Source organism: Lucilia sericata, unplaced genomic scaffold (assembly GCF_015586225.1).
Source record: "Lucilia sericata isolate MDLA Ls3-8-SP2 unplaced genomic scaffold, ASM1558622v1 Contig000659F_arrow, whole genome shotgun sequence".
Classification (NCBI taxonomy): Eukaryota; Metazoa; Arthropoda; class Insecta; order Diptera; family Calliphoridae; genus Lucilia; species Lucilia sericata.
Window position 1 is genome coordinate 1 of NW_023994664.1, and position 17,500 is coordinate 17,500.

Consider the following 17,500-nt stretch of genomic DNA (forward strand, 5'->3'; position numbering starts at 1 on the left):
TAGTTAGATTAGGATAACATTTGACAATGGATTCAATTTTTTTTTAATACAAAAAAATTACCAATAAGAGATCCAATAATAAACGATTTGAAATATGACAGATTTTTGCAGTGAACTGAACTAGAACTGAAAAAGAACTGAAAAAGAACTGAACTAGAACTGAACTAGAACTAGAACTGAACTAGAACTGAACTAGAACTGAACTAGAACTGAACTAGAACTGAACTAGAACTAGAACTGAACTAGAACTGAACTAGAACTGAACTAGAACTGAACTAGAACTGAACTAGAACTGAACTAGAACTGAACTAGAACTGAACTAGAACTGAACTAGAACTGAACTAGAACTGACTAGAACTGAACTAGAACTGAACTAAACTAGAACTGAACTAGAACTGACTAGAACTGAACTAGAACTGAACTAGAACTGAACTAGAACTGAACTAGAATGAACGAGAACTAGAACTGAACTAGAACTGAACTAGAACTGAACTAGAACTGAACTGAACTAGAACTGAACTAGAACTGAACTAGAACTGAACTAGAACTGAACTAGAACTGAACTAGAACTGAACTAGAACTGAACTAGAACTGAACTAGAACTGAACTAGAACTGAACTAGAACTGAACTAGAACTGAACTAGAACTGAACTAGAACTGAACTAGAACTGAACTAGAACTGAACTAGAACTGAACTAGAACTGAACTAGAACTGAACTAGAACTGAACTAGAACTGAACTAGAACTGAACTAGAACTGAACTAGAACTGAACTAGAACTGAACAAACTGAACTAGAACTGAACTAGAACTGAACTAGAACTGAACTAGAACTGAACTAGAACTGAACTAGAACTGAACTAGAACTGAACTAGAACTGAACTAGAACTGAACTAGAACTGAACTAGAACTGAACTAGAACTGAACTAGAACTGAACTAGAACTGAACTAGAACTGAACTAGAACTGAACTAGAACTGAACTAGAACTGAACTAGAACTGAACTAGAACTGAACTAGAACTGAACTAGAACTGAACTAGAACTGAACTAGAACTGAACTAGAACTGAACTAGAACTGAACTAGAACTGAACTAGAACTGAACTAGAACTGAACTAGAACTGAACTAGAACTGAACTAGAACTGAACTAGAACTGAACTAGAACTGAACTAGAACTGAACTAGAACTGAACTAGAACTGAACTAGAACTGAACTAGAATGAACTAGAACTGAACTAGAACTGAACTATAACTGAACTAGAACTGAACTAGAACTGAAGCTAGAACTGAACTAGAACTGAACTAGAACTGAACTAGAACTGAACTAGAAATGAACTAGAACTGACTAGAACTGAACTAGAAACTGAACTAGAACTGAACTAGAACTGAACTAGAACTGACTAGAACCGAACTAGAACTGAACTAGAACTGAACTATGAACTGAACTAAACTGAACTAGAACTGAAACTAGAACTGAACTAGAACTGAACTAGAACTGAACTAGAACTGAACTAGAACTGAACTAGAACTGAACTAGAACTGAACTAGAACTGAACTAGAACTGAACTAGAACTGAACTAGAACTGAACTAGAACTGAACTAGAACTGAACTAGACTAAACAAGAACTTAACTAAAACTGGACTAGAGCTTTGTATATAAATAAAAATTTCCAAATACATATACAAAATTTGACAGAGGAGATACAAGGGTTAAAGTTTTTTTGTTTCAATTAAATGTTCAATATTCATCCCCTCCATTTTGAAGTGAAACTACAAGTTAACTATTTTTTGTCTTCATTTTTTGTTTAATTTCCAATAATTATATTTATTATTAAACTTTTTAATTGGTAGAAAAGTAAAATTAAGAGAAATAAATCTTCTGTACAAGCAATTATTTAAATAAATTTACACCGATATAAGAATTTAAAACAAAATTTATGAAAATAAAGAAACTTCAATATTTGTGTTTTATTAAAGTTTTTTTTAAGACCAAAAAAACAGATCATTAAGGTTTTATTATTTATTTTGTTGGTTGTTTTTCAATAGATGGTTTAAACTTATAAATTTAAATAATAAATTAGTAGTACAATTTGTGGTAGATAAAAAGAAGACACAAGTTTAATAAATTTTTCAACAAAAATGGATTTTTGTTTTTAAGTAACCAAACAATAAGGATGACATTTTGTAACAGACATTTTTATTTTTAATAAAAAACTATTTATTTATTTAGAGAGTCAATAATAAATTTACAAAAAAACAGAAATATTTATTTTAAAAATTAAGGACATTTTGTTAGTGAGCATTTTGTTTAGACAAATAATAATAATAATAAATTTGAGGCAAACTTAAGGGGTAAAAACCGCAAGAAATTTTATTATTTTTATATAATTTTTAACAAAAAATTATATAAAATTTCTTTAAAATTATTATTAAAAAAGAAAAATAATGACAAATTATTTGTGCTTATAGAGTTTGTTTTAATTTAACAAAATTTTAGAAAATTAAATTTTAGAATTTAAAATAAATTTAGTTTTAGGCCAAATATTTAATTGAATTTATTAAGGTTTTTGTGTTTATGGTTGTAGATGTTGTTGTTGTGGTTTTTGTCTAAAAAGAGGAAACACATCATAACATGTCCCTGAGTAGTTCCTTTTGAGCGGCTGTTAATTTCTCGGGAAATTGTATATCGAAAGCTACCAATAGATCACCTTTGCGTGAGGTATCCTTAGGAAAAGGTAAACCATAGCCTTGTATACGTTTCACCGTATTCGGTTTGATGATCTCTTGCATAGTACTGATGCGCAATTTATCGCCGGACATGGTAGGAACTTGAAACACCACACCACATAAGGCCTGTAAGAGGGGTAAGATAAAAAGAATTAAACAAAATTAAGTTATTTGTGCAAAAAAAAACAATCAATTATGTATAATTTTCCTATAAAAACTATATTTCAATTGAGATTACTGTTAAGTTATCAATCATTCTTTACTCATCTCTTAATATTATTTGTTTGTCAACTGTTTGTTATCTTAATATCCTGTCTCGTCCTTTTAAATCCTTTTTTATTGTTTATTTAATAAATGTTCAATGGATTTTGTTTGTGTTTAGTTAACTTGTTTGTTTGCTTTCGTTAGTGAACACCCTACCTTAGGGGGCAGTTATAGCATGTTTTGAAATAGTTTACTTTCTGATGAAAGGAATAATTCTCTAGCATTTCGCTAAACATCCACTAAATATATAAGAGTATTTGAGGCTATAAGCTAAAAATATTAAGAAGATCTGAAGGCGAGCACAGTGTGTTAGTTAAGAGAGTAATATTGATCTGTAACTTCTAAGTACTTAAGTAGTTGAATATGATTAACATTACCCACTGTGCAAAGGGCATTTAAAATTCGTCTTTTATTTGGAGAAAAAAAAAACATTCTAACTTTGCTATTTCTTTTTTCGCTTGTTGACATATTGTTAAGATTTTCATCTTATTACTGCAATAGTCCTTTCTATATTTCAATTTATTTTATTGATTATACTCGCACTCGTTACTGTTTTTCTACACAAAATCTATTTATATTATATGTCCTTTATACTCCCGCCAACATTATTGCTCCAATGCTTGTCGTACTTATATGTTATCATTGCTTAAATGTATATGTATGTGTGTTAGTTTATTCTTAAATACAAATGTTTACATATATAATTCCATATTCTATACATGTGCACAATATTGGGATTAAATTCTTATTCTTTTTAGCAACTTGTAACCAAATATCCATTAAGTTTTAGTTATGTTTCTTGTTTTTTTTTTTTCCCTTATTACAACAGTTGACAGTTTTATTTCATTTTTCTATATTTATAACAGAAAGTCATTCATCAATCAAGGATTTGAGAGAATTTTATTCATAGATTTATTTTTGCCAGAAATTATGGTTAAAAGTGTGAGAAGAAGATATATTTTTCTTGAATTTGTAAAAAAAATGCCCGTTACTAAAATTGAATTTAAAATATTTAAATTGGGACTATAGTCTAGTCTATAGTCTAGTCTATAGTCTAGTCTATAGTCTAGTCTATAGTCTAGTCTATAGTCTAGTCTATAGTCTAGTCTATAGTCTAGTCTATAGTCTAGTCTATAGTCTGTTCCTATAGTCTAGTCTTATAGTCTAGTCTTCTATAGTCTAGTCTAGTCTAGTCTAGTCTTCTATAGTCTAGTCCATAGTCTAGTCATTAGTCTAGTCTAGTCTATAGTCTAGTCTTAGTCATCTTAGTTGTCTATAGTCTAGTCTATAGTCCTAGTCTATAGTCTAGTCTATAGTCTAGTCGAGGTCTTCTATAGTCTAGTCTATAGTCTAGTCTATAGTCTAGTGCTATAGTCTAGTCTATAGCTAGTCTATAGTCTATCTATAGTCTAGTCTATAGTCTGTCTATAGTCTGTCTATAGTCTAGTCTATAGTCCGAGTCTATAGTCTAGTCTCTAGTCTAGTCTATATCCTATCTATAGTCTAGTCTATAGTCTAGTCTATAGTCTAGTCTATATTACTAGTCTATGTCTAGTCTATAGTCCAGTCTATATCTAGTCTATAGTATAGTCTATAGTCTAGTCCTATAGTCCTAGTCTATAGTACTAGTCTATAGCTAGTCTATAGTCTAGTCTATAGGCCTAGTCTATAGGTCTAGTCTAAATATTCTATCCTATAGTCTATTCTATAGTCTAGTCTATAGTCTAGTCTATAGTCTGATCTATAGTCTAGTCTATAGTTAGTCTCTAGTCTATCCTATAGTCTATTCTATAGTCCTATCCTATAGTCCTAGTCTATGGTCTAGTCTATAGTCTAGTCTATAGTCTAGTCTATAGCCTAGTCTATAGTCTAGTCTATAGTCTAGTCTATAGTCTAGTCTATAGTCTAGTCTATAGTCTAGTCTATAGTCTAGTCTATAGTCTAGTCTATAGTCTAGTCTATAGTCTAGTCTATAGTCGTCTATAGTCTAGTCTATAGTCTAGTCTATAGTCTAGTCTATAGTCTAGTCTATAGTCTAGTCTATAGTCTAGTCTATAGTCTAGTCTATAGTCTAGTCTATAGTCTAGTCTATAGTCTAGTCTATAGTCTAGTCTATAGTCTAGTCTATAGTCTAGTCTATAGTCTAGTCTATAGTCTAGTCTATAGTCTAGTCTATAGTCTAGTCTATAGTCTAGTCTATAGTCTAGTCTATAGTCTAGTCTATAGTCTAGTCTATAGTCTAGTCTATAGTCTAGTCTATAGTCTAGTCTATAGTCTAGTCTATAGTCTAGTCTATAGTCTAGTCTATAGTCTAGTCTATAAGTCTCGTCTATAGTCTAGTCTATAGTCTAGTTCTATAGTCTAGTCTATAGTCTAGTCTATAGTCTAGTCTATTAGTCTAGTCTATAGTCTAGTCTATAGTCTAGTCTATAGTCTAGTCTATAGTCTAGTCTATAGTCTAGTCTTTGTAGTCTAAACTATAATCTTGTCTATTTAAGCATTATGTACACAATGTAATTTTCTTCTTTATATTTATTTGGAAAAAAAACAAATCTTTTAAAATCTTTGAAATATAACTTTTAATTATTCCACATTTTTTATTTCTGATTCTTTTCTGACCCAAAACTGTCACCTTTCGCAGCATTTCAATTCCCTGTTAACACATCGAATTTATAAAGTAAAGTTTAAAACAAATCACTATACATTACAATTAAATATTAAAAACAATTTAAAATTTAAGTCACGTTTTGGGTTTTCTTGTCAAGATAAAATGAGAAGAAATACATACACAGTTATATACATACAAATGTACATACATACATATGTATGTATGAAAACAAAAAAATGGCAAAAATGTTTAATTGGATTAACTAAATGTGGACAGGAGTGTATTAAAGTAATGGTGGCAATAATAAATTCCATAAATGTAAAAAATACAAAACCAAATAAATAAGGTGTATTTTTTTAAAACAAGCTGTGTTAATAATCACAAACAACAATAATAATAAATTTACAATAACAAATATTTTAACAATTGTAACACTTAACTAAAAAGCCATAGTTTGTTGCGGTTTTCATTACTTGTCTCTAGTGTTAACAACAACAATAACAACAGCAGAAACATTTTGTTAATGTTTAACAAATAATTATTATTAAAAAACTATATTTATAGTGCAAGCATGCTACACCATTTCCATAAGTATGTACATAAAAAATTTCTAGTTATATCTTAAAATTCAGAAAAATTTTTATATGTAAATATATATGGGGGAAAATCTAATTGGAAAATTGTGAATTTCTGAAATATAATAAAATAGTTCTTAAATACTTTTGGCAATGGTGTATGGATGTGTTGATCATATTTATTTAAGATTTACTTTATTATTAAATACATATTTTTTATCGTGTAAAATTGTTTTCAATTTTATTTGTTGTTTTTACAAATTTTTAACATTTTATTAGTTGGTTAAAAAGGCCCGAGCCAAATTTAGCCATAAAATAGAGAGAGAGAAAAAAATAAAAACAATAAATGAAATATTTATGAAATTTCAAGTGTTTTTTGTTTTTTCTTTATTGATAAAAATTAATTATGAATTTTAGAATTTATTGACCAATTAAGGTAAAGAATTTTAGAAATTACTTGGTTTTTTATTGAAAGGCAAAAAAAGTTGAAAGCTTTTTTAGGCATAACAAATATAACAAATGGCAGACATGAAGACGCTTCCCCCAATTCTAGTAAAATCTGAAATTAAACTGATTAACTAACTAACTAACTAACTAACTAACTAACTAACTAACTAACTAACTAACTAACCTAACTAACTAACTAACTAACTAACTAACTAACTAACTAACTAACTAACTAACTAACTAACTAACTAACTAACTAACTAACTAACTAACTAACTAACTAACTAACTAACTAACTAACTAACTAACTAACTAACTAACTAACTAACTAACTAACTAACTAACTAACTAACTAACTAACTAACTAACTAACTAATAAATAACTAACTAACTAACTAACTACTAACTAACTAACTAACTAACTAACTAACTAACCTAACTAACTAACTAACTAACTAACTAACTAACTAACTAACCTAACTACTAACTAACTACTACTAACTAACTAACTAACTACTAACTAACTAACTAACTAACTAACTAACTAACTAACTAACTAACTAACTACTAACTAACTAACTAACTAACTAACTACTAACTAACTAACTAACTAACTAACTAACTAACTTAACTAACTAACTAACTAACTAACTACTAACTAACTAACTAACTAACTAACTAACTAACTAACTAACTAACTAACTAACTAACTAACTAACTAACTAACTAACTAACTAACTACTAACTAACTAACTAACTAACTAACTAACTAACTACTAACTAACTAACTACTAACTAACTAACTAACTAACTAACTAACTACTAACTAACTAACTAACTAACTAACTAACTAACTAACTAACTAACTAACTAACTAACTAACTAACTACTAATCTAACTAACTAACTAACTAACTAACTACCTAACTAACTACTAACTAACTAACTAACTAACTAACTAACTAACTAACTAACTAACTAACTAACTAACTAACTAACTACGAACTAACTAACTAACTAACTAACTAACTAACTAACTACTAACTAACTAACTAACTAACTAACTAACTAACTAACTACTAACTAACTAACTACTAACTAACTAACTAACTAACTAACTAACTAACTAACTAACTAACTAACTAACTAACTAACTAACTAACTACTAACTAACTAACTAACTAACTAACTAACTACTAACTAACTAACTAACTAACTAACTAACTAACTAACTACTAACTAACTAACTACTAACTAACTAACTAACTAACTAACTAACTAACTAACTAACACTAACTACTAACTAACTAACTACTAACTAACTACTACTAACTAACTAACTACTAACTAACTAACTAACTAACTAACTAACTACTAACTAACTAACTACTAACTAACTAACTAACTAACTACTAACTAACTAACTAACTACTAACTACTACTAACTAACTACTAACTAACACTAACTAACTAACTCTACTAACTAACTAACTAACTAACTAACTAACACTAACTAACTAACTACTAACTAACTAACTACTAACTAACTAACTACTAACTAACTAACTAACTAACTAACTAACTAACTAACTACTAACTAACTAACTAACTAACTAACTAACTAACTAACACTAACTAACTAACTAACTAACTAACTAACTAACTAACTACTAACTAAAACTAACTAACTAACTAACTAACTAACTAACTACTAACTAACTACCTAACTAACTAACTAACTAACTAACTAACTAACTAACTACTAACTAACTAACTAACTAACTAACTAAGACTAACTAACTAACTAACTAACTAACTACTACAACTAACTAACTACTAACTAACTACTAACTAACTAACTAACTAACTAACTAACTAACTACTAACTAACTAACTAACTAACTAACTACTAACTAACTAACTAACTACTAACCACTACTAACTAACTAACTAACTAACTAACTAACTAACTAACTAACTAAACTAACTAACTAACTAACTAACTAACTACTAACTAACTAACTAACTACTAACTAACTAACTAACTAACTACTACTAACTAACGAACTAACTAACTAACTAACTAACTAACTAACTAACTAACTAACTAACTAACTAACTAACTAACTAACTAACTAACTAACTAACTACTAACTAACTAACTAGCTAGCTACTACTAACTAACTAACTAACTAACTAACTAACTAACTAACTAACTAACTAACTAACTAACTAACTAACTAACTAACTAACTAATTAACTAACTAACTAACTAACTAACGAAAGTAATTTGTATAAAATTCAAAAATTTTACATATTTTTCTTATACATTTAATATATTCTTATACATATTGTTGACATTATGTAAACAATGTAATTTTGCGTTAGAAGAAACACGAAATAGTTTTTTAAATCCTTGATTTTTTTGCTAAATGTCGACATTATGTAAATAATGTGTTTTAAAGCTAATAATGAAAAATCTGTAGAAAATCACAAAATTTTAACAGATTTCCTTTAATTTGTTAAAATCCATTGTTGACCTCATGTAAAAAATGTATTTTGAGGTAAATAATAAAACAAAATTTGTACTTAATAAGGAATTTAATACTTCAAATTTACATTTTTAAACAATGTAATTTAGTGTAAAATAACACGAAATATTTTGGCAGAATATTGACATTAAGTAAATTATGTATTTTTAAGGTAAATCATGAAAAATCTGTAGAAAATCACAAAATTTTAGACATTTCCTTTAATTTTATTGGAATCTTTAATTCTTTATATTAAATTTTCAGTTTTTGACATTATGTCGAAAATGTATATTTGTGTAAAAACAAAGAAGAACCTCTTAGCAAATGTAAAAGCTTGATAAGCATTAAATTTTATATTGAAATTGATAGAAATAATGACAATAATGACGTTGATGGCAAATACTTAACGTGATTTAACTGACGTAGTTAACGTAGTCTAATAATATAATAAAAAATGCTTAACTTTTCATAACAATTCAAAAAAAATATAAAACGAGCCAACTATCCCAAATACAAATTAAGTATTATAGTTTTTTTTTTTTTGAGATTTATTTTCACTGTTACACTCAATGAATTTTTCCCAAAGAATTATCTTTTTACTGTCGAAAAAAAATGCGAAAAAATAACAATAGTAGATTACAATCTTCTATTCGATTTGTAACAAATTCAAATGGAACAAACAAAAATTGATTTCATTGTAGCAAAAGTAGAATACAGATTTTGCATTTTAATAAAAACTAACTAAAGCGTGCAAAAAAAAGGTAGGGAAGTGGAAACAGTCCCTACCTACCTTTAGACTATACACATGATTGATCTATTTGTAACGTTTAGCTGCTAACGGACTAATGAAAATTCTCCTTAACAGTTTAACTATTAATTCTATGGTTATCAATATTAACCTACTCATACAATAGTGATAAAATTTCATTCTATAGGGAGGAAGCCAAGTCTGCTCTAGGGGATTTTTTCAAGCCATTTAGTTGTCTTTTCATTCTTTTTACCAGCACAATACTCGGAACGAAATTGTTAGACGCTGTTATTCAAGTTACGTGTGTAAGTCAAATATAAAATAACAAAATGCTGCAGTTAGTCAATGTCTGTCCATCCATCCATTCATTCAGCCATCTATCCATCCGTGCAGTAGTTAGTTTGAGTGGATTTGTAGTCATCATATTCCGTTGTCTCAATATGCAGTTGCACAAATAGAAATTGTCATTCTATTGTCATTTCGTCATCTGCATCGTTTACATTGTTATCGATAGATGGTTGTTTTAGTTTGTTGTTTTTTTCTGTCGCGTTCTATTTTTATTACAAAAGATTAATGCTGTTTTTCTGTTTATTTTCTCAGTCGCAATTTTAACAGAATTTTACGTATTTTGGTAACGTTTGTAATATGTTTATTTGTTTTTCGTTTGCGCTTTTTTTTGCCACTGCTACTGCTGCTGCTCCTCTTGCTGCTATATAATAGTCTTTTATATTTATAGACATGGCTCTATGGAATTGCAATTGAATTGAAATTTATTTATTCGATCGGAATATTTTATGCGCATGATCTGATCTTAGACTTTTTCATCAATTTGTTAAAGTTTATTTAGGTTTTTTTTTTATCTTTTTTTTAAAAAAGGGAAGGTGGGCTAAATGATAATTGTAAAATTTCCATTCTTGACATTAGGTAAACAATGTATTTTTGGGATATCAAAAGGATTAACGGATTTTCTTTAATTTTGTTAACATCTTCAATTGTTGACATCATGTAAACAATGTAGTTTTGCAACAAAAATAAAAAATTTTTATAAATAAATCCAAATTTAACAAAAGCCTTAAATATTCTTGTTAAAGTACATTATTGACATTATATAAACAATATATTTTTATATAAAATAATAGAAAAATTATGTAGAATTAATAAAAGTTTAAAATTTTTCAAAATTCTTTAACATATTGCTCTATACTGTTATTATTGACATTGGGGTAAACTATGTATTTTTGAGGTAAATAATAATAAATTTTCATAACATTAAGAAAATTTTATGATTTTCTCTAATTTTACAGTAAAAAAACAATTGTTGACATCATGTAAAGAATGTAATTTTATGATAAACGATAAGAAATTTCAATAAAATAAAACAAATTTTAATAATTATCATTAATTTTGCTGTACATTTCAATTGTTGACATTGTGTAAACAATGTATTTTTATAGTTAATAAGGGAAAATGTGAGTTTGTTAACATCTACAATAGTATGTAAACAATGTATATTTTAGTAAAATAAACAAAAATCTAAAATAAATTTAAAAATTTCCTGTAATATTCGTATAAATGTACATAGTTGACATTATGTAAACAATGTATTTTTATGTAAAATAGTAGAAAAATTATGTATAATTAATAAAAGATTAAAATTTTTCTAATTTCTCTTAATATAGCAATAGTTGACATTGTGTAAACAATGTATATTTAAGGTAAACAAAATTGCTTTCTGAACATCATGTAAAGTATGTAATTTTGAGGTAAATAATATGAAATCCATAGCAAATTAACAAAACTTTATAACAATCAATAAGTTTTTTCGAAATTTACATTGATGACATTATGTAAATAATGTATTTTTGGGAAAAAAATAAGAGAAAATATAAGTAAAATTAATACAAGTTTGAAATTTTTATAATTTCTCTGAATATCACAATAGTTGACGATGTGTAAACAATGTATATAATTTTCAATTGTTGACAATTATATTTTGTTAAAAAAATGCCTTCTTGACATCATGTAAAGTATGCAATTTTGAAGTAAATAATATGAAATCTATAGCAAATTAACACAATTTTATAACTATCAATGAGATTTTGAAAATTTACATTTTTGACATTATATAAATAATGTAATTTTGGGTAAAATGAGAGAAAAATTATGTAAAATGAATAAAAGTTTAAAATTTGTCTAATTACTCTGAATATAACAATAGTTGACATTATGTAAACAATGTATATGTAAGGTAAAAAACTAGATTTCGATGAGAAATTTAGAATTTTATGAAAATTATTTCAATTTAGGGAAAATTTCAACCGTTTACATAATGTAAACTATGTAATTTTAAGGTAAATAATACAAAATTGTTACCAAATTAACAAAACTTAAAAATCAATTTTCATTTAAACGAAATTTACATTATTGACATTATGTAAACAATGTAATTTTGAGTAAAATAGTAGAAAACCCTGTGTAAATGGCATCAACTTAATATATTTCTTAAGTTTAGTAAACAATGTATAAACAAACAAGAAATTTCTGAAAAATCAATAGAATTCTAGAATTATGTTTCGATTTTTGAATGATTTTTCTTTATAAAACATTGTTGACTTCATGTAAATTATGTAATATTATGTAAAATAATAAGAAATTTTTGTAATATTCAACAGATTTATATAATTTTCCTAATTTTAGCGTTTTTAACAATTGTTGACATTATGTAAACAATATATTTTAAAGGTAAATAACGAAAAATTTTCAGGATTTTAAAAAATTTAACAGACTTTTATTAATTTTCTTAAATTTTGCAATTAATGACGTCATGTAAACAATAAATGTTTGATGTAAATCATAAAACAATATAATCAATGAAATTTTCTATAATAATAATCAAATTGTTGACATTATATGTAAAGAATGTATCTTCATGCTACGTAATGAAAAATCTTATAGAAAACACACAATATTACAAATTTCCTTTAATTTTATTCAAATTTCCAATTCTTGACATCATGTAAACAATGTATTTTTGAGATAAATAATAAGAAATATGCAGAAAATCAAGAAATTTAAGAAAAGTTTCTTTAATCTTGCGAATTTTAAAATTCTTGACATTATGTAAACAATGTATTCTTGAGGTAAATAATATTAAAATAATGTAAAGAATGTATATTCATGCTAAATAACGAAAAATCCTACAAAAGACACTAAATTTTACAAATTTCCTTTAATTTTATTAAAATTTCCAATTCTTGACATCATGTAAACAATGTATTTTTGAGATAAATAATAAGAAATATGTAGAAAATCAAGAAATTTAAGAAAATTTCTTTAATCTTGCAAATTTTGAAATTCTTGACATTATGTAAACAATGTATTTTTGAGGTAAATAATATAAAAACAATGTAAAGAATGTATATTTATGCTAAATAATGAAAAATCTTACAGAAAACACAACATTTTACAAATGTTATTAAAATCTAGAATTGTTGACATCATGCAAACAATGTATTTTTAAGGTAAATAATAAGAAATATGTAGAAAATCAAGAAATTTAAACAAATTTCTTTAATCTTGCGAATTTTGAAATTCTTGACATTATGTAAACAATGTATTTTTGAGATAAATAATATAAAAATAATGTAAAGAATGTACATACATGCTAAATAATGAAAAATCGTACAGAAAACACAACATTTTACAAATTTCCTTTTATTCTATTCAAATTTCCAATTCTTGACATCATGTAAACAATGTATTTTTGAGGTAAATAATAAGAAATGGGTATAAAATAAAATCAAGGAATTTTAGAAAATTTCTTTAATCTTGCGAATTTTGAAATTCTTGACATTATGTAAACAATGTATTTTTGAGGTAAATAATATAAAAACAATGTAAAGAATGTATATTCATGCTAAATAATGAAAAATCCTACAAAATACACTACATTTTACAAGTTTCCTTTAATTTTATTCAAATTTACAATTCTTGACATCATGTAAACAATGTATTTTTGATGTAAATAATAAGAAATATGTACAAAATCAAGGAATTTAAGAAAATTTCTTTAATCTATGCGAATTTTAAAATTATTGACATTATGTAAACAATGTATTTTTGAGGTAATATAAAAATAGTGTAAAGAATGTATATTCATGCTAAATTATACAAAAATCCTACAAAATACACAAAATTTTATAAATATCCTTTAATTTTATTCAAATTTCCAATTCTTGACATCATGTAAACAATGTATTTTTGAGGTAAATAATACAGAAATTTTAAAAATTCTATAGAAATTCTTATTTTATCTCTAAAGTAAAACTTGACATTAAGAAAATAATAAAAAAATTAGATATAATTTAATTCTTGACATTATGTAAACAATGTATCTTCCTGTAAAATTATGGTAAACTATTTAAAATTGTGCTAAATTTGTATAATTCCTTAATTGTGCAGAATAAACAATTGTTGACATTAGGTAAACTAAGCTTTTTGGAGGTAAATAATATAATTTTCTGTCAAAATATAATTGTTGACATAAGGTAAACAATGTTTATTAAAGGTAAATATTAAGAAATCTATTAAAAACTTTCTCTTATGTTATATTTTCTTTTAATGTCTTCATATGCGATACCTTTCCCTTTTTGTTATAGTTTCTTTGATTTGTTTAATTTAGTTCTTTTTTTCTCAATTTGTTTTCTAAAACAATATAAGCTCATATATTTTTTTCTGTTTAGCACTGCACCACTTTATTCATATTGTTAATTTTTTAAACATTTTGCTATAAACAATTATTTGTTATTTTTTTGCCCGTTTACAAACCTTTTAAGGCATTTGTATTGGCTATTAAGTTATCATAACTTTAAACTGGCAACAATCGAATATATAAAAAAAATCCCAAAAAAAACATCATAAAACTGTTAAAAAATTTTAAAATTTTTATTAACACTTTGACATAGTTTGTACGTAGAGTATGAGAGTACGAGTAAATTGTGCATTTTTGGTCATGTAATAAATTATAAAACAAACCAAAACAGAAAAAAAACTTAGACAGAAAACACACATTTCATGTAATTTGTAAATATTAATTAACTTAAAAATGTTTGAAATTTTTTTTCGAACATAAAATATGTATTTCTGTTGTAGCTATTGTCAGCTATAATTGTTAAAATGCATTTTTTTTCTTGTATAATTGTAATGGCAAATTTATGTATGACAAAACTATACGTAATGTATAGTTAAGTAAAGATGTTGTTTTTATGTTTTGTGTGGACATACTATTGCTGTTAAACATAAATTAGCTAATACTAATTTATTATACAAGAGTTAATAAATATTTATTAAAGAATTTTTACCAGCAAAAGTGAAAAATACGAGGTAGATTTTAAAATTTAAAAGAAAACTAATAAAATTAAGAAATTTTCTTTAATTTAGTTAAAACTTCAAATTTAAAGATTTTCCTCTATACTGTTATTTTTAACATTGGGTAAACAATGTATTTTTAAGATAATTAGTAAGTAATCTGCCAAACATTAACAAAATTTTATAATTTTCTTTAAATTTGCTCCAAAAAACAATTGTTGACATCATGTAAATAATGTAATTTTATTATAAATGATAAGAAATTTCAACAAAATAAAACAAGTTTTAATAATAATCTTTAATTTTGCTGTAAATTTCAATTGTTGACATTGTGTAAACAATGTATTTTTATAAAAAATAATGAAAAATATGATAAAAATCTAGAAATTAAACAAACAGATTTTCTTTGCAATAGTTGACACTATGTAAAAAATATATATATTTGGAAAATATAAAAAAAAATCTAAAATTTAACAGATTTTCTTAAGTTGGTTTAAATCTGCAATTGTTGACAGCATTTAAAGAATGTAATATTGAAGTAAATAATAAGAATTTTAAAGAAAATATTTCAAATTTAATAATTTTCTTTAATTTTGCTCTAAAATACAATTGATGACATGATGTAAACATTCATTCAAAAAATTTAACTAATTTTCTTTGAGTTTGTCAAAATATGTAATTGTTGACGTTATGTAAACAATGTATTTTTGAGATAAATTAAAAGAAATTTACACAGAATGTAAAGAATGTAATTTTGCGGTAAATAATAAGAATTTTAAAGAAAATTTTTTAAATTTAATAATTTTCTTTAATTTTGCTCTAAAATGCAATTGTTGACATGATGTAAACAGTGTATATTTGAGGTAAATAATCAAAAATTCAAACAAATTCTAAAAATTTAATTAATTTTCTTTGAGTTTGTTACAATTTTTCACGGTTGACGTTATGTAAACAATGTATTTTTAAGGTAAATTAATCTAAATTTACACAGCATATAAAGAATGTAATTTTGAAGTATGTAAATAATAAGAATTATAATCTTGAATTTTTCTCTAAAATGCAATTGTTGACATGATGTAAACAATGTATATTTGAGGTAAATAATCAAAAATCGAAATGAATTTAAAAAAAAACTAATTTTCTTTAAGTTTGTCAAAATTTGTAATTGTTGACGTTATGTAAACAATGTATTTTTGAGTTAAATTAAAAGAAATTTACACAGCATGTAAAGAATATTGACGTTATGTAAACAATGTATTTTTAAGGTATATTAAAAGAAATTTACACAGCATGTAAAGAATGTAATATTGAGGTAAATAATAAGAATTTCAAAAAAGAATTTCAAATTTAATAATTTTCTTTAATTTTGCTCTAAAATGCAATTGTTGATGTATATGAGATAAATGTATATTTGAGGTAAATAATCAAAAATTCAAATGAATTCTAAAAATTTAATTAATTTTCTTTGAGTTTGTTAAAATTTTTCACGGTTGACGTTAGGTAAACAATGTATTTTTAAGGTAAATTAGAAGAAATTTAAACAAAATTCACCAAATCTTAAATGCAATTGTTGACATGATCATGTAAACAATGTACTTTTCAGGTAAAATAATAAAAAGTCTAAAGAAATTAAATCAAATCTAACAGATTAACTATGAATTTGTTAAAATCTGCAAATGTTGACATGATGCATTTTTAAGGTAAGTAATCAAAAATCTAAGTGAAATCAAGAAATTTTAACGATTTTTTTTTGATTTTGTCAAAATCTGCCATTGTTGACATCATGTAAACAATGTATTGTTCAAATAAAAATAAGAAATTTAAACTAAATTAAGCAAATTTAATGTTACTTTTTAATTTTACTTTTAAATACAATAGTTGACATGATGTAAACAATGTATTTTTAAGGTAAATAGTAAGAAATTTTATGAAAATTTAAAAAAAATATATATATTTATCATCAATTTTGTTGTAAAATTCAATTGTTGACATCATGTAAACAATGTAATTTTGTGTTAAATAAAAAAAATCTAAGAAATATTAAGAAATTTAAGAAATTTTCCTTAATTTCGTTATAATTTACAAAAGTTGACATCATGTAAACAATGTATTTTTAAGGTAAAACATATAAATTTTAACTTAAAACCATGAAATTTGAATAATTCCTTTAATTTTACACATTTTATCAATTGTTGACATTATGTAATTAAGGTAATTTTAAGTAAAAAAGTAGCAAAT

The 17,500-nt window shown here is 25.0% G+C and overlaps 1 protein-coding gene across 3 annotated transcripts in view; it reads right to left on the minus strand.

Moving 5' to 3' along the window:
• Positions 1-1,781: 1,781 nt before the first annotated feature.
• The window catches only part of LOC119607131 (dnaJ protein homolog 1), a 58,580-nt gene continuing 42,861 nt past the window's right edge, over positions 1,782-17,500 (minus strand). The window contains exon 6 of one of the 3 annotated variants that reach the window (XM_037960917.1): positions 1,782-2,849. In XM_037960917.1, coding sequence (XP_037816845.1) covers positions 2,622-2,849 — 228 coding nt within the window. In that variant the 3' untranslated portion in view covers positions 1,782-2,621. The remainder of the gene's footprint in view (positions 2,850-17,500) is intronic. The other 2 variants (XM_037960915.1, XM_037960916.1) reach the window with 2 other exon arrangements.